The sequence below is a fragment of the Furipterus horrens genome, unplaced genomic scaffold (assembly GCF_987537825.1).
Source record: "Furipterus horrens unplaced genomic scaffold, mFurHor1.1.pri manual_scaffold_6, whole genome shotgun sequence".
NCBI lineage: Eukaryota > Metazoa > Chordata > Mammalia > Chiroptera > Furipteridae > Furipterus > Furipterus horrens.
Window position 1 is genome coordinate 4,670,174 of NW_028327176.1, and position 25,656 is coordinate 4,695,829.

Here is a 25,656-nt window from a genome sequence, read left to right on the forward strand (position 1 = left end):
TTAGGAGTCATTGAAAGTCGACCCCCCCACCCGACCCCGCCACCGCCCCGACTGTGGAGACCCCTCACTGGAGCCACAGTAGATTACAGCTGAATTTGGGGAGGTTCCAGATCTTCACCATGTTAAGTCTTCCCACATAAAAGCTCAATGTGCTTTGAAAACCAATTTTTCTTTTAGTTCCCTCAGCGTCGGTTTTTAACTCTCAGGTATTTTATCTTTATTCCTATGTTGAGATAATCTTATTTTTTCTTTGGATTCAATGGCACAGTTGACTCTCTAGAGCAGCGGTTCTCAACCTGTGGGTCGCGACCCCTTTGGGGGTTGAACGACCCATTCACAGGGGTCGCCTAAGACCATCGGAAAACACATATATAATTACATATTGTTTTTGTGATTCATCACTAGGCTTTAATTATGTTCAATTTGTAACCATGAAAATCCATCCTGCATATCAGATATTTGCATTACGATTCATAACAGTAGCAAAATGACAGTTATGAAGTAGCAACGAAAATCAGTTTACGGTTGGGGGTCCCCACACCATGAGGAGCTGTATTACAGGGTCGCGGCGTTAGGAAGGGTGAGAACCACCGCTCTAGAGGGCAGCTGGTAAGGTTTTGTACTACTTTGAGTGAAATCACTCATTTTCCTTTATTTACTCAATAACCGTTGACCGGGCCCCCAGCCCCTTTGCCCGTTTGGCCTGGCAGCTGAGACAGATGTTAAGTAAAGACGTCGTGCGGTGCCTCTGTGACAAGCAGCCAAGGGCGACGTGTGTGTCACAGGGAGACCTAACCGCACCAGCAGTGGGGGAGGGGTCTGTGGGTCTCCCTGAGGAAGTGACATTAAGGCAGAGACCTGGAGAATGAGGAGGAGCGCTGTGTCCAGGCACGGGGGAAACCCTGGGAGGCCGTGCTGAGGGGTGGGAGCAAGCCGGTTGGTGTGGAGGAAGGTCAAGGTCAGAGGGGAGAGGAGCTGGGAGGAGCTGGAGAAGTGGGCGGGACCTTGTTGGCCGTGGGAACGTTCTAGACTTCTCTCCAGGAGTAATGACAGATCCCTGAAGGGTGTCCAGCCGAGGACTGGATTGGTTCCCTTCATGTCCGCGGTCTCGCCAGCGGGGAAAATGCGTTGGTGATGTCGGATCCATGTGGGTCCGATGGGGGCCATGGGGGTGGGTGGGACCTGGTGGTCAGGGAGGTGGGCTGCGCCCTGAGGTTTGCACCCCAGGATTTGGGGAAGCCAATTTTCTATGTGGAAAGACCAGTGTCTACAATTTTTACTGATCCTGTTGATCGGTTTTTACGTGTCCCCCTTCGGTAAAGCCTGATTTTCCGTAACAGAGACCTTTGCTGTTGAAGTGTGTGGTCTGCGCTCACAGCGCCGCCTGACACACAGTCTCCCGGGACGGGGCCCCCAGCCTGGGCGCCCTGCTGACGCCCGCCCTTGCCCTCGCAGGTGCCCGCCAGCCCCGCGGCCGTCGTGCCCGCCCAGTACATCTGCGCCCCGGACAGCAAGCACGCGTCCCTGGCGGCCCCTGCGCAGCTGCTGCTGGAGAGATTCCTGCAGCAGCACAGCCACCGCTTCTTCCCGCTGTCCCTGCAGAGCTACGGCCACCCCGTGCTCTTGGTCGACTGCTACCTGAACCTGGGATCTCAGGTAACTGCCCGAAGGGGCCCCGTCGGAGCCCTGGCCCCGAAAGACGTCTCAAACAGGGGCGCGAGACCCCAGGCCTCGGAGGCGTCCCCAACGGCTTCGTCTCAGGTGTCGACCCCCCGTTACAGCTGATAAAGGCTGAGAGAATTCAGATGGTTTGCTCCGGTATCAGAAGTCAGGGATCAAACCTGAGTCTCAGGCCAGAGCAGTTCTGAGCCTCAAATGAATGAATAGATAAATCTGGATAAATCTCTTGGAATTGATTTTTAGGACAGAGATTTGGAAGTGACACCAAAGTACTGTTTCCGGCTCCCCAAGCCCTTGAACTTGGCCCAGCAGTTAGCACTTTAGATACAGAGCCCTAGCACAGTGTTGCGGAGTACTTCACGGAAAGCGGTGTTTTCTCTCTGCTCCCCACTTTCCCCAGATTTCTGTGTGCTACGTGAGCTCCAGGCCCCACTCCTTAAACGTCAGCTGCTCCGACTTCAAGTTCAGTGGGCTGCTTCTCTACCTCTGTGACTCCTTCGTGGGAGCTGGCTTCTTGAAGAAGTTTCATTTTCTGAAAGGTGACTTCCCGTACTCTTAACCTCAGACCTTGACTTGAATGCTTGTCGTCCCCTGGTGTCTCCGGGGGGGTGACCTCTGGTTGTAGTCCTCATTTGCCAGTGGGTAAACTGAGGCTCAGAGGGGGAACGCAACCTCCAGGAAAGTACAGGAAGGTGGGGATGGGATTCCGGGGCGACTCTCTTTCCCCCCAAACCCGTTTGGGCAGAGATGAGTCACAGCCCCTCCCCCTTTTAGGCCCCTGTTGTGTTCTTTCCAGTCCAAATTCTTACAAATGCCGCTTCCTCCTGGTGGCTGAGTTCCTCTTCCTGGTCTGGGGACACTGCACGCTTCCGGACTTGTACTCGGATCTTTCTCCTTCTGTAGTTTTCTTGCTAGAGTGGTTCAGAGTGACAAACATCCATTCTGTGTGACAAAGCAAAGTGTCCTGTCTGGCTGGGGTCCGTTTCTGATGTGCACGTTTTCTTGGTCGGTCCTCACTCTGACCTTCTTGTCTAGCAGGTATTCAGAGCTAAGGCCTTGGGAAGAAGAAAGAGACATCTGCAGCAGTCTCTGCCCTTGGGAATCATTTTGTCTAATGGGAGGAAAGTAGGAAGGGAGTAGAGACTGACCAGCTGAGTGAATGAATGAGTGAGTGAGTGAGTGAGTGAATGGGCAGCAATGATGTCTAGATTATACTAGCATTCTAGAGGAGGGAGAATTCACGTGCTTGAGCAGGTGGGGAGAGGTGGGAGCTGCATCGGCCTGGATGGGTGGTCACCTTAGGTGGGGGAAGAAGGTGGGGTTGGGCCTTGAGGGGGCCGGCTCACACCCAGGGCTGTGGCTGAGAGCGCTGGTCTGTGACCTGCCCGGTGTCTCTTTCCAGTTCCCCTTCTCTGTTTCCTCCTTTGTCAGCGCTTCTTCTGCCTCCATGCTATCTCACCTGCCAGACCTGCCAGCCGCTGGCTGTGTCTGTCTTGCTAAGATTGTGAAGCATTACAAAGAAAAGAGGAGTCCCTTGGACGTCTGGTCCTTCCCTTCCCCCCAGCATTGTGTTCATTTCCTTTTCTGCAAGCAGAACCCAGGCAGCGGGTGTTGGTTGGATAAGCTCCTCACCTGTTTTCTTCCCACGCCTCTGCCGTTGTCCGTGCAGGTGCGACCTTGTGTGTGATCTGTCAGGACCGGAACTCGCTCCGCCAGACCGTGGTCCGCCTGGAGCTGGAGGACCAGTGGCAGTTCCGGCTGCGTGACGAGTTCCAGACCGCCAACGCCAAGGAAGACCGGCCGCTCTTCCTTCTGACGGGGCGACACATCTGAGGGACAGACGCGCCAGCAGGTTTCGGGGAGGGTGGAGCCTTCGGAACCCCATGCTGCTGAGGGCAAAGGAAGAATCAGAAGCATGATGGGTTTGAATGGAAATGGGCCCAGAGACTATTCTGTGCAAGCTGGGGGGGCGGGGGCGGGGGGGCACCAAGGCCCAGGGGGTGATGGAGACTCAATGAGAGCGAGGAGCATCCGTGGGGGGCAAGCAGGAGCTTGGACCCAACCCCCCGAGGGCTGGGCCAGCACATTGCCCTGGGCTTGGTCAGAGTCCGTTTTACCGAGAACACAGTTTTGCCTACTCTCGTGTTATCCAGATGCTTCCATGGACAAACTTGACTTTTCTCTCCATTCTAAACCTCTTCGATGATCTTAGAGGTGCCAATATTTCAGGCATGATTTGAGCTACATAGTTTCCTTATCATCGACTGCAAAGCAATATTCCAAAAGAACATTTTAACTGTAAAGGCTGGAAACAAGAAGAAAAACCGAAGTGGGCCACTGAATAAGAATTATGTAATTGCCTAGAAGTTTGCTTTTTAAAAAGCTAGCCCAAAGGTATCAACTTTAATAACGTAAAACAAATGGTTTTACTTCATAGCAAATGCGATTCTATTAAAATAGTATAGGGTAAACACCCTACCTCTTAGAAAGGGCAAAAGAGAAAAGAAACTTTCTTTAAAACTAAAAGGTTCCAGGAAGGTTATTTGGTTACAGAGAAGTTCACCTTAAGAAACAGAATTTGCCTTACAAAGGAAAGAGGACCAAATGGCTTACTTGAAACAAATAACCAGTGAAAACAAAATGATGCATAAGCAACTCGATAAGAACTGGACTTCTGACTGTAATTTATTGAAGCTCAGTTTTCAGTTTCTTAAACAGCTTGCCTTTTCTTGTGAACGCCTGGTCTCTGACCGTAGAGGAAGGGGACAGTCAGACCAGAGGTGGCCGCAGGGATGTCCCACCATACCGTACGCCCACTGGCCCACCAGAAGGTTTTTTCAGGCAGCATTGGGAGCACTACCTACAGGCCAGGCGTCGGGCATGTGCCAGATCCTTCCCACCGCTGGCGTGGGTGGCCTTCTCCCGTTCCGTTTGAAAGAGGAGAAGGTTGAGATGCAGAGAGCCCCTCCCCATGATGGCAGAGCTGGGAAGGCACAGAAGCACACGTCCAGCCGCTGGACTCTGGGCCCCTGAGTCCGCCTTCCCCTCACACACAACCCTGCCTTTGAAGTGGCCTGTAACGGAAGGAGAAGTTGAACAACCCTCAAAAACGAATCATCAGATACATTTTTGTGTCTTCATCTTAGACGTTTATAAGCACTCTCCTGGATAACAGTTCGAGAAGAAACTATTTTGAAAGATGATGCCAAAGAATTAATGTCAATCTTTTCTCCCCTAAGAAGAAAAGCCTGTGGGTATAAAAGATTTAGATTCAGTGTTTCTAAAATCATCACTCTGTACCTATCATTATTCCTCTTTTGGAATAAAAACTTATCTTCTTTCGTTTTATGTGTCTTTTGTAAATAGCTTTGTGCTGTTCTCCATTTTATTGGTTAATTTAAACTCAGAAAAACAAACTATTCTTGTTTGTTCCAGCATTATAAATAAAACTTATAATGCATACATTGTTTCTTTGGTGGGTATTAATGACATCATTTTGAGAGGAAGTTGTGTGGCCTGTGATTTCCAGGGCTGCCTGCTTAAAATTTCGACGGTCTGACAGAAAAGACAGTTTTGGAAAGGAAATAAGAATTAATCCATACATGTAGGGGCATGTTAACATGGGGAAGAATCGCTGACAGAGAAAAAGGGGACCGTTGGAAATGGAGCTGCAGCTGAACATGCATGAGGGAGCCTGCCACTCAGGAAGGTGGTTTTTCAGGGCGCTCTGAGCTCCACTGTGGCTGGAAAAGCTGGAAGGGGGCCTGGGCTTTTGTTCGGGGGGTTGATGGGGAGTAGTTGGAGCAGCGAGGCCCTTTGGCTTCTCCCAGCTGTCCCTGCCATGCGCCCTGTACTCCGTGGACCTACGCAGAGTAGCTGGAGTTAAGAGCGGGTGCAAGTCGTGTCTGGGCCACAGAATATAAATCCGAGTGGGTAAGAGCTGTTTTCCATTACAAGCCTTGTAGTAATATTGTCTGACTTACAAAAAACAAGTTTATATACCTTGTGTTTTGAATGTTTAACTTTCAAAATTCAAAATATATGTGTTTAGGGGTTTTCTCCCAAGTTCCTTTCCTTTGCAAACATTAAAAAAACAAAACAAAAACAAATAAAAACAACATTGTAATAGCACTTTAAGATCAGTACAAAATATCTGAATTGGGTGCTGCACCCTTTTAAGAAGTGATCAGCCATGCGTGTTCACAGGTAAACCCCAAGAGAAATATAAAACACTGTTCCTGAGTTATTTTGGTTCGTTGGGGAACCAAACAGGTTTTTATTGACCGTGGCATGCTTGCTACCAAATTGTAACTTTGATCCTAGTCAAGACAGAAATAGAAGGTTAAAATATGTTTCAAGTTAGTAATTAATCTTTGGAGTTTTAAAATATTTCTGGAAAAACCCTACAGCTTTTGTACTTTCAAAAACTATGAGCAATTTTGTTGGTTAAAAGCTCCGATTAATGTAGACAGTGAATCCACTCACTGATAAGACAGTAAAAAGAAAGGTGGACCAAAATGGCATAATCCTAATTTGAGTTTGGTTATTTCGTTGGGTTAACGCAGACTGGATGTCTAAGTTAAACATTTTTTACTGTACTGTGTGTTGAATAATGCTGCCACACTGAAAGAATTCATAGACATAGCATCAGAAGCTTGCCTCTGGTACATTTCACGGTCTTCCTTGCGTCGGTCAGTCTGCACCTCATGAACTCTGCAAGTAGCACAGATTGAACACAGGGCTTGCTTGATACTTTCCCCCCAAATCCTAACTCCGAAATATGCACAGCCTAGATGCCACCGGTCTGTGAGGCGTGGGTGAAATTTGTGTCTCGGCTTCGTGAGCATGCGGTTGCAGGTTCATGGGCAAGGCCGGATCGGGTGCAGCGGCCTGCTGGCTTGCCCACTAGAAAACGCTGCTGCAGCTCGGAACCCCTATGGAGGCTGCTGGGAGATGCATGAGTGTCCCATGCTGCTCTGTGGCCCTGATGTCCTTGGGCCAGCATGGGGCAGGCAGTATTCGGACGGGGCTGCTGAGGTCTGAGGTCATTATCGGTCCACTTGATGTCATGATAGGAGGAGCAGCTCCCACTGTTCTGACTCCTGCTGGAGTCCCTGCGTGACCAGTTCCATTCATATGGTTATTGTTCTGCTGCTGGTGGGGTTGGGATTTTGTTGGGGATTTTTTTGGTCTTTATTATTGGGTCCAGATTTGGGTTAGGAATTTGATAGCCTGCAAACATGCCTGATATAAAAAGTAGATTTTTAAAAATAAAGGTTTCTTCCTAGCTGTTTCTGAGTAATTCTCTTTATAGGGACCATGGTTAGCAATTCTGAAGCAAATGGAATGTTTTCTTATTGGGTTTAACTTTATATTTTCCCATGTTCTTGTTAAGGCTGCGGTTGGTATATGCATTTCTTTTGAAATCTTCATTAATGTTTGATGTTCAGGCCTCTCTTTTTTATCTGCACAAAATTCCATCATCCTGGTTGTTCTGTCCAGCTGGTCCTGGGGCTGAATATGGCTAGTTTTGCTGATAATAAAAGAGCAGAAGCCTGGGGTGGGATACAAAATCCCTGCCTTTACAGGCTCCCCGGTAATTCTTACACCCCCACCTGCAGGAGTGGGAAGAGCATAGACTTTCAGAGTTAATTTTAAATTCTGGACTTCTCTTAATGCCTCACCTTGGCTATAAAATGGGGCAAGGAGACCCAATTTTCTGGGTGGTCCTGAGTATTAGAGGTGAAAACGTAGGCGGTCTGGTCCTCCCTCCCCGTTATCTGAGTGACAATCTGGAGCAATTACGGGTCACTAGCTCGGGATGCGTGCGCAAGGCGGGCTCTGGCTTCCAGGTCACAGCCTTCAGCTCCTGCTTCGGCAGCACGATGACGGCTGTGGGCGGGGCCGGCCGGGCGAGGCCCCCAGACAAGCGACGGCAGGGTGCGGGTCCCGTGGGCACCAAGCAGTGGGCGCGGCAGCCCAGGTCTCCGTAGACCAGAGGTAGTAGGGCCACACGAAGCTGTGGCGGCCCCTGGCACGCCAACCAGCAGCAGCAGCAGCGATGGGGTGGAGAGAACCAGGCTGAGCGCACGGGAGCGCAGGCGCCCCGGGGTCCCGCGCGCACCTTCAGCACCGCGGGCGTGGACAGCGAATTGCTCCGGGCGCCGGCGCCAAGGTGCGGGAATGCGCACTGGTGAAGGGCACCTTGGGTCAGTGCTGGGCTGGGCTGGGTCTGTGTCTGGGGGGCGGGGCCGAGGGGGCCTAGGCTGCGGGTCTCCATCCCCCTTCCAGTCTAAGCTCGCTCTCAGCGCCTGGAGACCGGGCAAGCTCCCAGTTAGCAAACGGCCCCTCCTCTCTGAGAACTTCCACGATGAGAGCCGCCCCCCCCCCAGCCCAAGGGTGCCCCTGAGCAAATGCAAGACCACGAGAGTAAGCCTGTTGCCATGTTCACATTTCTCCCCTCAGTCCCACCCAGAGGAGCACGTGCTGGCTGGAAAGGGGCTTCCTGCGGGACCTGAAAGACACGCGTGGGCCAAACGCTGCCGCTTCCTGTGTGGCCTTGGGCAAGGTTTTCAAACCTCTCGTGACCCATTTTTGCATTAAAAAATATTACCTACACTGCGGAGGATCTGCCAAGAATAAATGAGTGAAGCTGCGGAAGCCCGGGCCTGGCGGTGTAGCAGGCGCTGTGGGCTGCGCTGCTCTGTGCTGCCCCAGACACGGCTGGTCAGGGCCTTGCCCGCACGCCCCCGTTTCTGCAGCTGTTATTCTCAGGGCTGTTTCAGTGCCGCCCTGATGTCCTCAAGGAAGTCCTTTGTCACTGACTGATGTGTCCTCATGGCATCCCGCTTTCCCAGTCCTTTGAGGGGTCATTCTCATGGAGCAGTGGGAGGCGTCCTACCTGCTTTCTGCTGGGACCTCGACTAATCTGAGTGTGTGATAAGGGACCGTTATCCAAAATACACCCACAACTCGGAAAGCTTGACAGGAAGAAAACCAACAATTCAATTAGGAAAAATACAAACGGGCCGAAGACCTTCATAAACACTTCCCTAAAGAAGATCCACAGATGGCAAATAAACATAGGAAAAGATGCTCCTCATCGCATGTCGTCAGAGAAATGCACATTAAAACAATGAGATCGTGGTACACGCCGACTAGAAGGACCAACATCTGAAATGTGGACGACGCCCCAGGAGCTGTCACTCAGTGCCCATGGGAACGAAATGTGGTCCAGCCGCTTGGGAGCACAGTCCGGCGGTTTCTTACAAAACTTAACACACTCTCATGACAAGATCCAGCTATTGCGCTCCGTGGTGCTCACCCGAAGGAGCTGAAACCTTATGTCCGCCCAGCAACCTGCATGCAGGTGCTTGGAGCAAGTTTAGTCCCAATGACCCAAACTGGGAAGCAGCCCACATGGCCGTCGGCGGGGGAGTGGGTTAACAAGCTGTGTCCGTCAGGCGATGGATGTGGGTCAGTGCTGAAAGGAAACGCGCTATCGAGCCCTGTAAACCCACAGAAGGATGAGTGGGTGACGGGGTGAGTGTAGTGATGTTCAGGGCGCTGGAATTACTCTGTGTGACACTCCCGCGATGGCTACGTCATCGTACAGGTGTCCCAACTATAGAGTGTGCACCGGGAGCGAGCCTGACTGTAAACTGGGCTTCGGGTGGCAGTGATGTGTCAGGGGAGGCTCGTCTGTGGTAGCAGGTGGACCACTCTGGGGTGGGATGCGGACCGTGGCAGAGGCTGTCTTGATGTGGGAACAGGGCGTATATGGAAACTCCGTACTTCCAGCTTGATTTTTCCTAAACTGTTCTAAAAAAGCCCACTAGTTTATTAATGAAAAAACAAACAAACAGATGTGACTTTTGTTCATGCTGTGTCCTTCCCACTGTGTGAGGTACTGTGGGGGCTAAGGATGAGTAAGGACAGCTGGGATGATGAGGCGTAAACTCAGGTTACTCCCTGGCACACGCTAAGGGGAGTGGACGGTGGGGACTCTGAGCTCCTCCTCCTGGCCAGGTGAACCTCTCTGAGCTCGTTTCCTCTTCTGGGACATGATCGTGCCTAACCGTGAGAATTAGAGAGGGTAAGTGTAAGAAAAACACTTGGCATGTGGAGCGAACTCAGCAACGTCAGTCCCAGCCCCATCCTCTCCCTGAAAGGTCAAAGGATGGAAAAGTCATTGTGGGGTGGGGAAATCAGGGAAGGCTTCGTGGAAGAAGGAGGTTTGACCTGGGCCTAGAAAGTGGGCAGATTTGAGAAGGAAGAGGGAAGGGAAAGGCCTTCTGGGGAAGGGGGGGTGGTGGTCATAGCATGAACTAAGGCTTAGAAAGGGAAAAACTGAAAGTGCTCTTGGGGGTTCACCACTGACTCCCAGACAGTGCTGGCAGGCCCAGGGGAAGGGACAGCCTGTGGGTTTGTCACAGCTGGTGACACACAGCAGGAGTGTCTCAGGGGGTGTTCCGCCTGGTCCTGGCTGCAGCCCCTGGGGACACAGATGGACTCCCCGGGAGTTCTTCTGCAGGAAAAGCTGGGGAGTCTGCAGCTGATGGAAGTGCAAAGTAAGACAGAGGCTCAGTTTCTTTGCCCGTGAATGGAGCTGTTCACACCTGCCACATGCACCGCTCCTGTGAGGATTCATAGCTGCGGCTGCGTTGGGAAGGTCTGTGCACGCCAGACTGTGTGTCAAGGACTCTCGGTGCGTGGCCTCAAGTATCCACACAACAGTCCTCTGAGAGAGAGCCTCTATTTTTGTCCCTGTGTTCCCCAGATAAGGAACATGGGCTCCTAGAGGCTGAGCGACTTGCCCTGAGTCAGAACTGCTTCTAAAGGTCAGCACCCAGATCGGCGTGACTCAGAGTCTGCGATTTGACCGACGCACGGAGCTTCTGGGAGCCCTGCCATTGGCCACCTCCCGTTTCGAGCTGTACCAGCCAAACCAGGGCTGGCTCTCAGCAGCCTGCACAGAGCGGGATGCATGTCAGCTTGGCCACCCTGTCCCTGGCACACGCCGCCGTCTGGGCCCAGAGCACCGAGCACTGTGCCCCTGTCCTTCTTATCAGCGGTGGCACACGCCTGCACCTTCCTAATGGCAGCAGTGACACCGGGCTGCCGCCCTCAGACCCCCTACCTGCTGTGTGCATGCTGTGGCTCCGTGGGACTCCTGGCTCCATGCCAGACGGGCCAGGCAATCACTCGCAGCCACCGCTGGCTGCTAATGAGATACGCTGACAGGGTGAATAAAAGCAGGAGTGCTGGTGAGCAGCTCAGCAGAAGCGCCTGAAAGTGGTGATATTTCCTCCGTTTGGGCTGCAGGAACTGTGCCGGCGTGAGGTGGGGGCACCCAGCTGTGAGGCCGTGCACATGGGTCCCTCCCCAGTGCACTCCATGCTTTCCAGGGTGAGGAAGGCGGGGACCCCTGTGTGGCCGGGGCCATGGCACAGTGGCCTGGGAATGGAGACCCAGGACCCAGTCCTTCTCTGTGCCTGACCAGATGCAGCACTGGGGAAGCGTCTGGCCCCTGAACCTGTATTGGGAGGGTGGTTAGACCCCTTGCAGGCACCTGGCACCTTTCACGTGCTCCCATACTTCTCTCTCACTGCAGCCCGGGGTCAGGGGTACCCCGGAGGGAGGGAAGGAGGAACCTGCCCTGAAACCAGAGAAGGCCTTGGGGGGAGGGATTTGGAGGCCTGGGTAGGGCTGGAAGACTTCAGGGGGCCGTCACAGAGTCACAGTTTGCAGGGACTCAAGTGGGGGGGTGGGTCTCCGAGGTGAGAGCTGTCATGGGGCCTGACTTATCACTTGGCACAGCACGTTGGCTCCAGCTGTCCTCTCTCTGACCCTTCTTCCTTTCCCGCCCACATGCTCAGGTGCCCATATTCTAAAGCCTCTGCCTTACCCTGCCGGGTGCTCAGGGTACCGTCCTTCCTCTCTCTGGGTGAGATTGCAAAGTGCCCCCCACTCTCCCTGTCACACTAGATTGAAGCATCTGACACCCGTCTTGAGGTGCACCCTCGGCCCTCAGCCTCTCCGGAAACTGCCCTGGTTCTGTGTGTCCCTCCCACCCCGCGGCAGGTCCGTCTAACCCCCAGGCTAATCACCGTGAGTCCCGGGCTCCTGAAGTCAACCTGGCCTTGCTGTGCCTCTTCCTCCTTGGGGACCCGGGGCCAGTTCTTCAGGCTCCTGTTTTTGACCTGTGACCTTGCAGGGTTTCTAGGCAAGTTGAATGCCAGTATGCAGCTTAAGTGCTTAGCTCCTGGTGTGTGTCGGGGGTGTTCCAACCCGGGGAGCTGTCGTGATGACTGATGCTGCTGAGTGTGATGGAGGTGATGGGGCTGGCCCACTGACCCCAGCTTTCCTGACTTCCCGAGGGGTGTGGATGCAGCTCAGAGGAACAGAGAGAAAGGGTTCCCCAAAGCGCTTGCGCACGATCGGCACAGTCTTTGGTGAGGCTTCCTGCCCTGGTGTACAAGGTGGTCTCTCCCTCTCACCTCCTCCTGTCCAGTCCCCTCTGGTCCGAATCCTGACTCTGTCCTGTGCAGCTGTGTGACCTTCAGGAAGTTGGCCAATTTCTGAGTCTTGCTCCAAGAGCTGGCGAGGAGAAAATGAAAGGTGCTGGCTGCCGGCCAGCGGGGGTCCTGCCCCCGGCCCGCTCCCGCGCCCCTCACCCAGGCCACTGAATCTGGAACCTGTGGGACACTGTGGCCTTTAGGGGCGGGAGGCGGCTCCGGGTGTCAGCCAGTCCCCAGGTGGGAGAAGATTTGCAATTCAACACTCTGCTCTCTATCTGAACCTTGTGACTTGGCTGGGCTCCTGGGGTGTAAAGGGAAGCCACCTGCCTGGGGTTCAGTGTCCCAGCCCAGCCTCCCTGCTCCTGAGAGCATGAAATGAGCACTGGTGACATTTTTCTCCCAGGGCTCGGTGGCGGCGGCGAGGAGGCAGCCAGCCTCCCGCGGGCGGGACCATGGAGGAGCAGGACCAGACCTGCAGCCCCACGTGGGAGCCCCCGAAGGACAAGAGCCTCCCGGATTCCCCCTGGTCATGGGTAAGGGCCGTGCGTGACAGTGACCGTCCCCGGCAGAGCAGCCTGGTGGGACCTGTGGGGTCCTTTGTGCCGAGGGGGTGCCGTTTCGGGCTTGAGCATCCGTGTTTCCTCAGATAGGTGGTGGGACCGCTGGTTCCCAGGGGCTACTGTTACAGAGGCTGCACTTATAGAGGTTTTAGAGCTTGTTCAAGAGTTAAAGACGTTTTTCTTTGCTTTGATAGAAAATAAGTAGTGAGGGTTTGGATGCTCGAGACAGGGACACGGGGTGTGTTCTGAGGGCTTCCTGCTCCCAGGCACTGTGCTGGGACCTCCAGCTTTCTGTGCGGGGGAGGAGGGGCTCCCCCCACCCCATGTGGTCATTTAACCCCGTGTCTGAGTGTAGGGTGTGTGCTGGGGGCTCCACTGGATTCTGTCCTGCCTGTTTAGATCTCGTCCCCAATGCCAGGACTTTGTGCTGGGGGGCGGGGGGGGGGCGTGGTGGGGGGGCGGGGAGAAGGCTGCTCATGGTGGTTTTTTCACAGAAAGCCCCGAAGCAGGAGCAGAGGGTGCTCAGGTAGCACCCAGCGGAAGTGGTACTAAGGGTAACACCTGGGCCAGAATTTGGGCCCTGCTGTTTCTTCCAAAGGCCAGGGGCTTGACACATGGCACCTGGGTCACCGTGACCCTCCACCTCTGGTCCTCACCTGCGGACGGCTGGGCTGGCCCTCCCGGGTTCTGAGGGGTTCTGCGTGCCTGGAAGCAGAGAGAACCTAGGGCTCTCTGTAAGGGGTGTGGCATGGGGGGTGGCTGATGGTCACCTGTCGCTTCAGCCAGCTTCATTCTAAGGGAAGCTTCCTGATGGTACACAGGCTGAAATTTGGGGGTGGGGCGCGAGGAGGAAAGGGGACCCAGATTCTGCTCCCTCCTCTTTCCCATTGGGCGAGTGCTGCTGAGTGGATGGATGCATGCAGAAGTTCCCCAGGCTGATCCTCAGCCTCTACAGGCTGAGGACGGGGTTGGGGCCTCCCCCACCCCCGCCCCCAGGATTCCTGTGAGGTCAAAGGCCCCACCTGCTGAGTAAAGAGGCTGGTTGTGTGGTGAGTGGGGTTCACACGACTGGGCCTTGTTTCCATTCCTGGAAGTGCCCCGACACGCAGCAGCCCCGTGCTGGCTGAGAAGCACACCCGCCTCCCCCCACCCCGGGGCCGTGTGGGTCTCCCGCAAAGCCCCCACGCCTCCCAGTCTCTCCGCCCGGGTCTCAGCATGGGAAGTAACTCGGACAGCCTGGCCCACACTGTCATTCCCATTTGACAGCTGAGGCACCCGAGGCTGTGAAGGTGGGACTTGCCCCCAGCAGCTCGGGGGGCTGGTAGGAGGGGGGCAGGAAGCCGGCCCAGCCCTGGTACTGTCAGCTCGGGCAGCCTCCAGACTCTGTGATTCAGGGCAATATCTGGGTTTTGCTCATTTTCTTTTTTATTATTCCTTATTTTTCCTGAATATACAAGTGCGCTCGTTATAGAAGACCTGGACTATACAGCAAAGTGTAAATAACGCGATTCCAGTCAGCCCGCCGCTCACGGAGCCTGGGCGCACAGAGTTGGCTTCGTTCCCTGGAGGCTTATTATAATGGCGCCACAGAAAGGACTTCAGGGCCACCTCGTGGCCGCTTTTATTCCATAACCCTTCCAACTCCACCCAGCGCCCTGTGGGGTTGGTTCTAAAGGCCCCGGTTAAAACCGCCAGTGGCCCTTGTGCTGTCCCACCAGCCGCCCTGTGACACTGTGACTTTCTTCCCCAGTGGGACGCGCTGTGGCGGGGAGGGTGCTGGGAGGTAGGCTCTGAGCATGAACCCCGGGCACCGGGTCCGCAGGGGCCTGGGAACTTGGGCTTGGCTCGGACTTGTGCGCGTGCCTGGGAGAGGCTGACCTGTTGTGGGGCAGGGCGGCTTCAGAGCGGGGACACGGGGAGCCCAAGCGGCCGGTCCCGTGGGAGAGCTGGTGCTCCAGGACAGAGGAGGGCCTGGCCCAGGGGGGTCTTCAGCAAAGCAGAACGGGAACAGGAAGCAGGAAACGGAGGCAGATGCCCAGAGGGGCTGTCAGTAATGCGGGAGAGCTGAAGAGGAGGCTGCCGCTGCTGCGGCTCAGCCTTTGTGGGTGCTTTCATCCAAGGGCAGGGACGGGGCGCTGGCCGCACTGGGCACCCCCGGAGACACGCGTCACGTTGGCACCCTTCACCTGCGACATTGGCCACAGCCATTCTGGGAGTCTGTGGGCTTGGTTTCCAGGCCCTGAGTGTGTGCAGAGCCCCGTGGGGTGTAGAGACGGGGAGACCTGGTCCCCGCAGTTGGGAGGTCAAAGCAGGATGTGAGTGAGGGGACCTGCCCGCAGCCAGCTGCCCATGTCACGGGGGCCGCGATCCGGAGGAGTTCCCCCTGACCGGGCCAGGGAAGGGGTCTCTGAGACGCGGCGGGTGGGGTCCCGCCTCAGGAAAGAGCAGGATTTCCATTTCGGTAACCAGCGCCCAGGGCAGGTGGAGCCGCTCAGCCTGGCAGGTACTGACTTTGAGACGACAGGCTGTTGCCTCAAGCTAAGTCCACGGAGCTTGTGCCTTGGCCACTTGGGATTTCATTCCTCCTTAGCTGGGGCATGCACGGTGACATCCACCCTGGTCAGACACTGCGCTGTGACAGAAAGCAAACACTCCGGGCCAAATAAAGACACAGGACCCAGCGTCAAGGGGGCGGGGCGTGCGGATAGGCGGTAGGAGCTTCAGGCCTGGGCTCAAGTCCCGGCTTTGCCACTTACACACGTTGATTTCCTGGAGCCGCTGCCGCCTCACCTGTAAAACGGGGCTTACAGTACCTGATAACGTAATACTCGCAGGTGCTTAGTCAGTGGCAGCTGTTATTAATCATAGCACAAAACGTGAAAGACGCCACCTGCTGTTACAGGTTGGCAGAGCATTTCCTCGTGGCCCATTGGTCTTAGCACCTGCGGAGGAAATGCCCCAACCAGACCCCTTTCTCTGCTAATACAGAGCAGGACTTGGGGGTCATCTTCATCCAGACCCTGGAGCTCGGCTGCGTTCGGGCCGGAGCTGCTGGAGTGAGGCAGGGCAGGAGGTGAGCCTTCTGTGGCAGGTGGGCCTGATGGGGAGGGGGGCTGCGAAGAGAGGAAAAGAGAGACGAGGCCTGCGTTGGCCTCCGAGGTGAAGCCACAGGTGCGCGCCCTCGAGAAGGCTCACCTGCGGCTGTGCTGATGCGAGAGGGGCGGGCAGGGCGGCCCCTGCAGGGGTGCCCCACACCTGCCCCGTGCCCTCCCATTTCCACCTCTTCAAAGTGCCTCTGAGCCTCGAGTTTGTACCCTTGGGGCTGAGAACCTGCTCTTCCAGCTTTGGGAAGATAAGTCAGGTGAATTTGTAAGTCTGATTATCTTTTGCTTAGCGGCTGCTTGGCGCTGTAACAAAGGCGCTGTGGGTATGAGTTCACTGAGACGTAATGCAAACTGGAACGTCTGTGACCCGCAGGCTGGTGTCCTGGCCCTTCCTGGCCCCAGCCAGAGCCCTGGATCTGAACTGGCTTCTGAAGCTGGGGGCCGGCAGAACGAGTCTGACGTGGCCGCCGTCAGCTGGAGCAGGGCCCACCAGGAGCACGTGGCCCTCTCGTCTTTTCTCCCCGGAGGAAGAGCCACAGTGACGTAGAGCTGGAGGGCGGGGCTGGTGTCAGTGCCGATGTCACCAGTGCGCAGTGGGGAAGAGACCAGGACCGAGGTCTGTGGTGTATGCGCCGAAGCGGCTTCGCCCGCTCAGCTTTCCGGGGCAAGGTTGTGGCTTATTCGGAGAGAACGCACGGCCCATCTGGAGCAGGTGAGCGCATCGGGCTTTTACGAAATGATTGTAACATAGGCGGCACTTCCCTCCCTCCCCACCTTATTCCCTTTTCCTTTTTCAAAGAAAAACCCTGCGGCACTCACCCCCCATGCTCCCCCAAACAAGAAGAATAAAAGACTATTGTTTCTTCGCTCCCGAATTCATTCCAGTGCTAAGTGTCCACTGGGCTCCTATACGCAGCAGGAGACCGGGCAGCAAATAGAGCGGACAAGTCCACCCTGCTGGCACATGCGCTCCAGGTGCGGAGGGAAGGGCGAGCGAATGAATTAAGTAAGATCAGTGCCGGCTGGGGACGGGTTATAGGAGCTCCGCGTGGAAGTGGGATGCTGTTATAAAGGGAGTGGTCAGGGCAGGTCTCGTTGAGAAGGAGACATTGGAGCAGAGGTTGGAGGCCGCGAGGGAGCAGGCGGAGGGCTCCATTGTGGTCGAGGCCTGAGGGTGGCCCATGGTGGCAGGTTTGAGGCCATGTGGCTGCAGCTGAGGGAACAAGGGGGTGGAAGATCATGTCCGAGAGCAAGGGGGCGGGGCTAGCCCAGCGCCCCAGGGCCTTGGCCTTGACTCTGAGTGAGACAGGAAGTTGTGGGGGCATTTGGAGGCGGGCACTGCCTTAGGGGGAGGGTGTGTGCATTTTGGGGACCAGTATCCTGGGTCCGGAGCCTGTTGCAATAATCCCAGTGAGAGGTGAAGGTGGTTCGGACCACGGTGGGTTCAGTGGAGGGCGTGAGATGTTTCTGGAGCTTTTCTGAAGGCAAAGCTAATGGACTGGACGTGACAACGGAGAGAAGAGGGGTCAGCCCTGAGCGATGGACTACAGAGCTGTCTGCAAGGGTTGGGCCGGATGTCGGGGGTTTGTGTGGAGCAGACATGCACTGTGAGAAGGCAGTCGGATATATCATCAGAAATGGCAGGAATGTGACCGTTGACATTCCTAGTCAGCCGGTCTGTGGCCGGGACTCAGAGTGACATCTCCTACAGCAGAGACAGCAAGGCAGGGGCAGGAAGGGCTTGCCTCTGAACCTCTGAAGAGCTTATTGTCGCTGGGATGAAGAGAACAAGACTCTCTGAGGAGACTTGTATTCCACAGAGGAACACGGGAATTGGAGTAGTCGGGGGGTGGGGGGTGGGTTCTGGGCTCCTGGCGTGGCTCTGGGCTGGCCTGCAGTGACTTCGGAGAGGTGCCACTCCTCCCCTAGGACTGTCTGCAGTCACCGTGAGCCTCTGTGTGTGCAGCTGCAGGCGCAGGGTGCCACTGGAGGTAGCTAAGCTCGTCATTACTCCCGGGGAGGGGGCATGGGGGACGAGCCTGATTGGTCACTTTGGTGAGAGGAGGTGTGGCAGGGTGGCTGCGAAGGGCCCTGTAGTTTGTGGTCAGCACAGAGCGCTGGCCCAAGGCCCCTGGGAGCTGAAATCCAGCCTGTGCTCCGCTCACCCTGCCCCTGCCAGCTGGGCTCTGGATGGGCGCAGGCTGGCTGGGAAGTCGGGTGGGGCACCTTTCTGAAATCTGTTCATCCAGATGCAGGATGCACAGAGGGGCATCCGGGAGTGTCCTGACCATGGTTCTCAGCACCTGCCCTCCCAACAGGGGATGCTTGCTGCCAGTGAAATTATCCAGATCCCTCCTTGCAGACTCTGGGCAACTTCTGAAGACGCAAAGATGGCGAGCTTGGTGTCCTCTCTTCTCAAGCCTCCTTTCCTTTTCCCAAGTCAGGCACTTCCTTGCCAGCCCCCACTCTCCCTCTGCAAAGGCAGCGCGTAGTGGGAGGTAGCTTCCTGCAGGCCATTGGACTCTGGAATCGCGGGCTGGAATCCTTTTTGGAGCATCCCAGAGTCTTCAGGCCTCCAATTGGGGGACTGAGCCTTTCTGTTTGGCCAGGGCTGGGAGGACCCTGTTTCCACACAGTTACATCCTGCAGGCCCTGTCTGTTCCTCGCTGACCCCAGAGAAGGGCAGCAAGCCTTGAACTGCGGTCATGGGCCCAGTGTCCTGGCTCGGAAATGCCACCTAGAGAGCGCTGTCCCACAGGCATATAGGAGGATGCCCCCCTGCCCAGCCCCATGCAAGTGGAGGACCCATGAAAAATGAACTAATACATAATACATTCTCGAGTGAATTCTCTTATTCTAACGACAAGGTGATCTGAACTTCCAGGTTGTTCAAAATAAAGGAAAAGGGGACTTGGCTAGTTGGGGTCTTCCCTGATTTGATCTAGGCAGAAACCGAGGTTATTAATAGCCATTTGATAGACACTTCGCAGTTCATGGTGAAGCTGAATGGGATCAGGTTTCTGGGTGTTATCCAATGAGAGACGCCCAGTGGGCGAGAGGTCACCAGCTGGAAAGAGAAAGGCCAGTCTTCCACGCTGAACAGCGAGTGGCCATCTTGTTTCACGGGATTTTGAAAACATATGAGTTATTCCCAGTTTATGGATCATCTGAAGTGCTTTCCGAAATGATAACTGTCCAGGTTTATTATCGCTTTTTGTTGTTTACAGAGTGCTTTCTCCATGCTGGGGGCCCTGGGAGGCGTGTTCCCTTTTTTTCTGATTGGCCTTCCTGAGAACCGTGGGAGTGGGTCACTAGCCAGCTCCTTCACTGGCCCGAGGGCTAACGACTCGCAGGGAAATCCAAATTCCAGCGCAGCCCTCCTGCTTTGAAAGACCACGGGCTCTCTCCACCGTGGATGCTCCCTTTTTTACTTTTCTCTGTAGAGCATTTGTAGGAACGACCCCCAACTTTCCCGGGAGCCACTGCTCCCCGCCTGTGCATGTCTGCTTAGCCCTGGTGGTTAGGGGCAGAGATCTGGTTCTCCAGCAGGGACTGTGGTCACTTCCAACGGGTCCTGGTGCCTCTTCATAGGGTGATGGTGGGGGTGGGGTGGGGACAGCAGGAGAGACACTGTCCTCCATGGGTCCCACCCTTGCAAACTTTTTGAATGAAACACCACTTACTGATATATGGGATCCTCAGTGCTGGGTGGGAGGGGCCTTGGGGCTGGTCCTCTCCTCTGGCTGCACTCAGAGCTGGCCGCGTGGGGGTCCTAACAGTCGCTCTCAGGCCTGGACGTCCGAATCACTCACGGAGTTGCCAGTTGATCCCAGAGGTGCAGACAGCCTTCGTGACCTTACGAGGAGTTCTACAATTCACTGTTGGAGTCTTAGTGTATCTGTATGAAATGTCATTTCCCTGGCTTTAGACCTGTCCAAGTCCTCTGATCCTGAAATTCTGTTATCTGATGTGTTCTTTCTGTGACCTCTGAAAATCCGACTGACATGCTCCCCTTTTCTGAGTTCTATCGAACTGGCGATTGAAAAAATACAGTTCTCCATCCCATCTTCTGTTTTCCTTTCAGCAGATTTTGTAACGATAGACTGAATCCCTACTCTGTTAATGCTTCTCCCTGATTTTCAAACATATCCACTTGATGCCTAATTTAGCTTAAACGTCTTTAAACCCAGCTCCCTCTGGGTTGCCATTGTTTCCCCTCAGTATTTAAAAAAAGAAATTAGTCTCTCGTGAGACTTTTAAGCTTTCTCCTTCACCTTGTATGTCCTACCGTCCCTACAATGCGTGTCGATGTGTCTTCGTTTGCTCTCCTCGACGCTCAGAGCCGACTATCATTCGTCTGTCCTGTCCTGTCTCAGTTTTAGACGGCAGTCAGACCTCTTTTCAAGCTCTGCTCCTCTGTGAGGCCATTCCTTCTCTTTTCTAGAACACTTACCAGACTCCAACGATCTCGTCATCTCTTTGACTTGCTGTGCGGTTGAGGCCTTTCTTACTACACTCCGCTTTGTGAATTCTCTCTTTTCCTGCTGCTTCTTAGATGTTTCCACCGCATTGATATTTTTGTTTTACTTTAAGGGACTATAGTGTTCATTTCCAAGGCATCTAATGGGTTCTTTTCCCTCGATACTGGGCAGTGTTCGACTTTTGTTTCTTTCTGGTACATAATTTCCACTTTTAGTGGAAATTGTTCCTTAATCTCTATCCTTAAGTGCCCTAATTATACCTGCTTAGAGTCACTGTCAGGCTGTGCAATGAAATGACTTTGGTGTGGATCCATCTGAACTTGGCTGCATTTCCCAGCGTCGTATTTCTTCATAAGTGTGAGGAGCTTTGCTTTGGGGCTCATTGTGAATGGATATTTTATTTGGTGGTGTTGTTCCCCTTTTCTGACAGCCCCCTTCCCCATGCCCCGGTACTTTGCTCTCCGTCGCTGAGGCTGGGTGATCTGAGACACACTGCAGGCTAGTTGCCCCCCAGGCCCGAGGGGTGCAGCTCAGAGCCAAGGTCCACCGTGCAGACTTCCTTTCTTGTAGTGAGAGTGGGGAAATTGGACACACAGACTCCAAGTGAGACAGCCACTCCGTGGGATTCCTGCTGGGAAGACTGTGTCATCATCCCGCCCCTGCCCCGAGAGCCTTGGCCCTAAGCGGCGGGGCTGCATTTTTAAGTTTCTTCTGCCAGCAGCGGGAGCCACTTCCCAAGTCAGGCTCCAGTGTGGAGCGTGGTTCCTGTGCCCAGTCTCATGTGTCCGTGCCCAGGTGCCGGCCACACCGTCGGCTTCTGGATTAGAGCCTCGAGACCAGTGGCTTTACGTTTCTAATCTGTCTTTGGTTCATGACCACACTTACATTGTTTCTGAGACTCACAATGTCATTTTGTTTTATCTTTTATATACTATGAGGAGGCATGATTCGAAGTATAAATTCACTATACCATCTTTGACCGTGATTCACAACAGGCTTTCTATTTCACCTCAATGTTGATAGAATGTTTAAGGAGGAAAGAGGTAGAATAGAGCCAGTGGCATGCAATCATCCGTCCAAGCCGAGTTCCACATTCTTCAGGAATGTTAGTTTAGCTATCTGTACTTATTAAAATATTACCCAACCCAGGTTATCCACCTGATTCTTTGGGGCATCTTGAAAGATTTTATCAAATGCCTTGTTGAAACCATTGTGTGCCCATGCCGGCACGTATGTGGACGCGTGCCTCTGCATGTTGGTGCAGATGATCGTTCCCCACCGGGGAGCCTGATTATTTTATGAAAAACAGGTGGGCTTGTTTTGGCAGAGTTGTTCTGTCTGAATTCTGGTGTGTGCCCCTTCCTTACAGTTGCCAATGTCTGTGGCTTTCCAACACTAAGAACAGCTCACTTGGGGGCTTCCAGGGTCAAGTTCACATGGTGACTGTGCCCCAAATGGAACCTTGCCTTGCTGTGTATCCTCAGGAGATGCTGGCATGCTCAAGGCAAAGAGCCATTACGCACCCCAGGATTCTGAACATTGTTACTTCCTGTGAAAGTGCCAGTAGACAGGCTGGTCCCACTCTCTTGTCCATGCTTTGAATATGGCACCGTGTGGGCTCACGCGAGTGACCTCGTCTGTACAACGGGCTGCTGTGAGGGTTCGACGAGGTCATATAGAGCCTCCCGTGGGAGCTGCCGCCGGAGGGCTGACTCCGCAGGCTGGGGTGGGGCCTGAGAAGGGATGTGTTGGTGAATTCTCCCGTCGATCCTGAGAAGCGAGCAGGTTTCCATTCTGAGCGGCCGTGTCTGTGAAGTGCTTAGGAAATAGCGCTGGAAGCCCAGCAGGTGCTCCACGGAGCAGCCACCTCCCTTCCCTTCTCTGCGTTTCCATCCCTCCGGCCCCCCCTGAGGCTCAGTTTGGGTCCACAAGGAGGAACCGCAGGATGCAACTCATTTTAATTGCTCTTCCCCAGAGGTTTTCCTGTGATGAAAATGGAATGCGGAGCTCAAAGTTTTCACTTAAATTTTACGGTCATTGTCACAGAGGCTAATACTCTCTTCCGGTGTTTACCCCAGGACAGGAGAGAACCAGGCGTCTGTCCCCGCCCCTGAGATCTTGGGGTGATATTGCAGCTGAGGAATGGAAGGCACTGAGACCAGCTACAGGGACAGAGAAACCCTATTTGGGGTCAAGGGCCAGCCTTCCCCCGGTCCTTCAAATCACACCCCAGGGGCTTTCTGGGTACTTGCATCCCATCCCGTTGGGAATGGAAGCCGGGCGGTGGTTGGGCCTGGCAAGGTAAATACGGCAGGTGGGGCTAGAGAGTCAGGGATGGAAAGGCAGCTGGGCCTGGGGCGCAGGAAGGCCGGCCTTTGCAAAGGGCTCTGCACCAGAATCCCTGAGCAACTTAAAACAAACAAACAAAAGCAAACGAACAAACAAACAAACTATGGAATCCCAGACCCTATGCCCCCGGAATCCAGTTTCTGGCTCTGAGCCGTGGGTGAGTTTCACAAGCTGCCAGTGTGACTCTGATGTGCAGCCAGGCTTGGGACACACTGATCGAGTGACGCTAGAGTGATCTAAACGGGACCCCGGCTCTCCACGGAGTGATCTGGTCGGCAGTGGGAGCTGGTCTGAGCTCGGAGCCCTGTGCTGCTCAGAGTGTGGGCCTCAGACGAGGAGCAGCGGCAGGATCCCCTGGGAGCTGCTCAGACATGCAGGGGCTCAGGCCCCACCCCGGAACCTGCATTCTTTAAAAAAAATTTTTAGTTGATACTGAAAATATTTTATTGTTTAGGGTATTACAGTTGTCCCCCTCTGCCCCCCTCTGCCCAACCCCCCGCCCCCCTCTCTCAGGCAGTTCCCGTGCTCCTGGTCCATGTCCATGGGTCACAGAACCTGCGTTCTTACCCAGAGGCCCCTGGCTGCCCCAGGCCCGTGTGCTCCCCGGGGCTGGCTCCTGGCTGCTTCTGAGAGAACGGCCCGCTGGGAAGCCGAGCCCAGCTCGCGCTCTGGCAGCAGCCCCGAGTCTGTCTCCTTCCCGGCTGGAGCTGCCCTCCTGGTGGCCTCGGCCCGATGCAGGGGCACAGAAAGGAGCCCCTCTGGCCACGACGGGCTGAACCAGGAGTCAGGCTTTGGCTCCTGCCTCTCCCTGCTTTGGCCCGAAGGCCCGGAGCCTGCGGGACTCTGTGTATCATGACTCAGGAATTTGGTGTGTCATCCCGGCACGAGGGTGCTCAGTGTTTGCTGAACCTTGGTGACTTGCTTGCTCCTTCCTTGCCTGCCACTGGTAGTGACTCGGCCTGGCCTGGCCGGGCCTGGGACAAGGAAAGGCCTCCGTTCATGGAGGGCTGAGTGGAGAAGACCTTGGCTGGCTGCCTTTGTGGCTGAAGGCCCGACTCACACCTGATCGGCCGACCTTGCCGGCTGTGGGCACCTGCAGAGCCTGGCACCAAGCCCCCAGTGTCCCTCCCCATCTCCCATGTCGCCCCTCCCACTCCCATCTAGCCAGGAGTGAGCCCCAGCCTCGGGTCCCTGCAGCAATGCCACGGGGCAGGAGGGGACAGGCTCAGCTTGTCACGCCTGCCTCAGCTTCGGGGAATTCCCCAGCCCGGAGTCCAGCTTTGCTTATGGTCTTGCCTGGGGCTGTGAGTGGGCCAGGGGTGGGTGGCCAGACAGTGTCACTGTGCTCAGTATTGACAGACGTTCCCTTCAGTGCTCCTCTCTGCAGGCCCCGAACCCCCAGGGACGTGGGTGTGTTGTTTCGGCCAGCTCAGCCCGAGCCGGAGGAGCAGAGGCACACTGTGTCCTGCAGTGTCCCGCTTCTTAGGCCACCACCCCTCTTGCCTGCTGCTGGCTCTGCAGCCTGGCCGGGGCCCAGCTTCACGGCAGCCGTCCCGGGAGACTGACCAGCTTTCGTAGAAGGGACTGGCTGTACCCAAGGTCAAGGGGCTTTCTCGGAGCTCTTAATTTAAAAGTCCTCCCCGGAATCAGGGCTGCTGACTGGCTCCCGAGGGATCTGCCTCTTCTGAGAAATGCAGGAACAGTGTCACGTGGATCTAATGTCTTCAGAGGCAGCCGTTTCTTCACATTCTGGGTTGGGGAAATGCACCTCCTTCTGAGTTCACGGGTCAGGTGGGTCAGGACCTGATCTTTAAAAGCTGGGCTTTTAAATAGCCTGATGCCGTGTCTGCAAACTTGGGAGCACTGGCCAGCTGGACAAAGGCAGGCAGGGCCATTTAGAGCAGACAGAGTGTGTCAGCTGTGTGGCCTTGGGAGAAGTACTTAGGCTCTCTGAATTTCGGCTTCTCTGGTGAAAAACGGGATGGCAATACCCACAGTGCTTAGAGAAGAAGGCTAGGAATGAACTATGTACCTGGCTTGTAGTTATTATTCCACACTGAGGGGGGTGCCTGCATGGCCATCCGCCTGCCTTGCTCCACAGGTCAAAATCCCTTTAAGTGCAGCTTCTAATGGTCACCATGTCTCAGGAGTGACTGGACTGCTGGGCATGGTATCCACAGTTCATGGTCGCCTGCAGTCAAGGATTCAGTCTGCCCCAAGTGTAGCCCCAAGAGTCTACTCAAGTGCAGAAGCACAGCCCTGTGTCCAGAGCTGGACCAAGCTCAGTCCGGTGCACAAGGCTTGGGGCATTGTGGGTGGGCTGAGATCAAGGCTGCCCAGAATTCTAGCTTGTGTGGCCATCACAGCCTCTGTCCTCCTGACCTCTGCCCCACCGTGCTCTCTCTGTCCCGGCCCAGTGCCACCACTTCGTGCCCTCCTCGTGGGCTGTAGCAGCAATCTCAGTGCCTCCTCCCTGCCCCTCTGAAGGCACAGCAGAGAGAGAAGAGCGAAGGCTTTAGGGTTGGACAGACCTGGGTCGGGTGTCTGCTTGGCCCCTTCCACAGCATGTGACCTTGGGCAGGTCACGTGAAGCGGCTCCGAGCCTCAGTTTCTTCATTTCTAAGTTGATGCTGATGTGACTAACTCCCTGGGAGGCAGGGAGGCTTCAGGAGACGTGGGTATAACTGACCAGCACGGGTCTCAGCACCTGGTGGGTACCCACTCAGTGGCGGCTAAGACCACCCCTCCCCAGAGCCGCGGTGCACACCTGGGCTTCCAGGCCGCCCCCGTGACCATGGCGTGTATCACATTATCGCTCCCCTGGACTAATGCCCTGGAGGCACCCGATTCTTCGCATCTCAGACCTCAGCTCCTCTTCCTAATCCGCAGCGTTGTCTCTCTTTCTTAGCTCTGCGTCCCACAGCCACTCTGGGTTCTTGTCCCCTCACTCGTGTACACGATG

The 25,656-nt window shown here is 55.0% G+C and overlaps 2 protein-coding genes across 5 annotated transcripts in view; both read left to right on the forward strand.

The window, feature by feature from the left end:
• The window catches only part of GREB1 (growth regulating estrogen receptor binding 1), a 63,703-nt gene extending 60,060 nt beyond the window's left edge, over nt 1-3,643 (forward strand). For both annotated transcript variants that reach the window (XM_090280922.1, XM_090280923.1), the window contains exons 30-32: nt 1,456-1,656; nt 2,081-2,219; nt 3,350-3,643. In XM_090280922.1, coding sequence (XP_090137048.1) covers nt 1,456-1,656; nt 2,081-2,219; nt 3,350-3,513 — 504 coding nt within the window. In that variant the 3' untranslated portion in view covers nt 3,514-3,643. The remainder of the gene's footprint in view (nt 1-1,455; nt 1,657-2,080; nt 2,220-3,349) is intronic.
• Nucleotides 3,644-12,553: 8,910 nt separating this feature from the next.
• LPIN1 (lipin 1) overlaps nt 12,554-25,656 on the forward strand; it is a 102,031-nt gene continuing 88,928 nt past the window's right edge. For all 3 annotated transcript variants that reach the window (XM_090280924.1, XM_090280928.1, XM_090280927.1), the window contains exon 1: nt 12,554-12,733. In XM_090280924.1, coding sequence (XP_090137050.1) covers nt 12,653-12,733 — 81 coding nt within the window. In that variant the 5' untranslated portion in view covers nt 12,554-12,652. The remainder of the gene's footprint in view (nt 12,734-25,656) is intronic.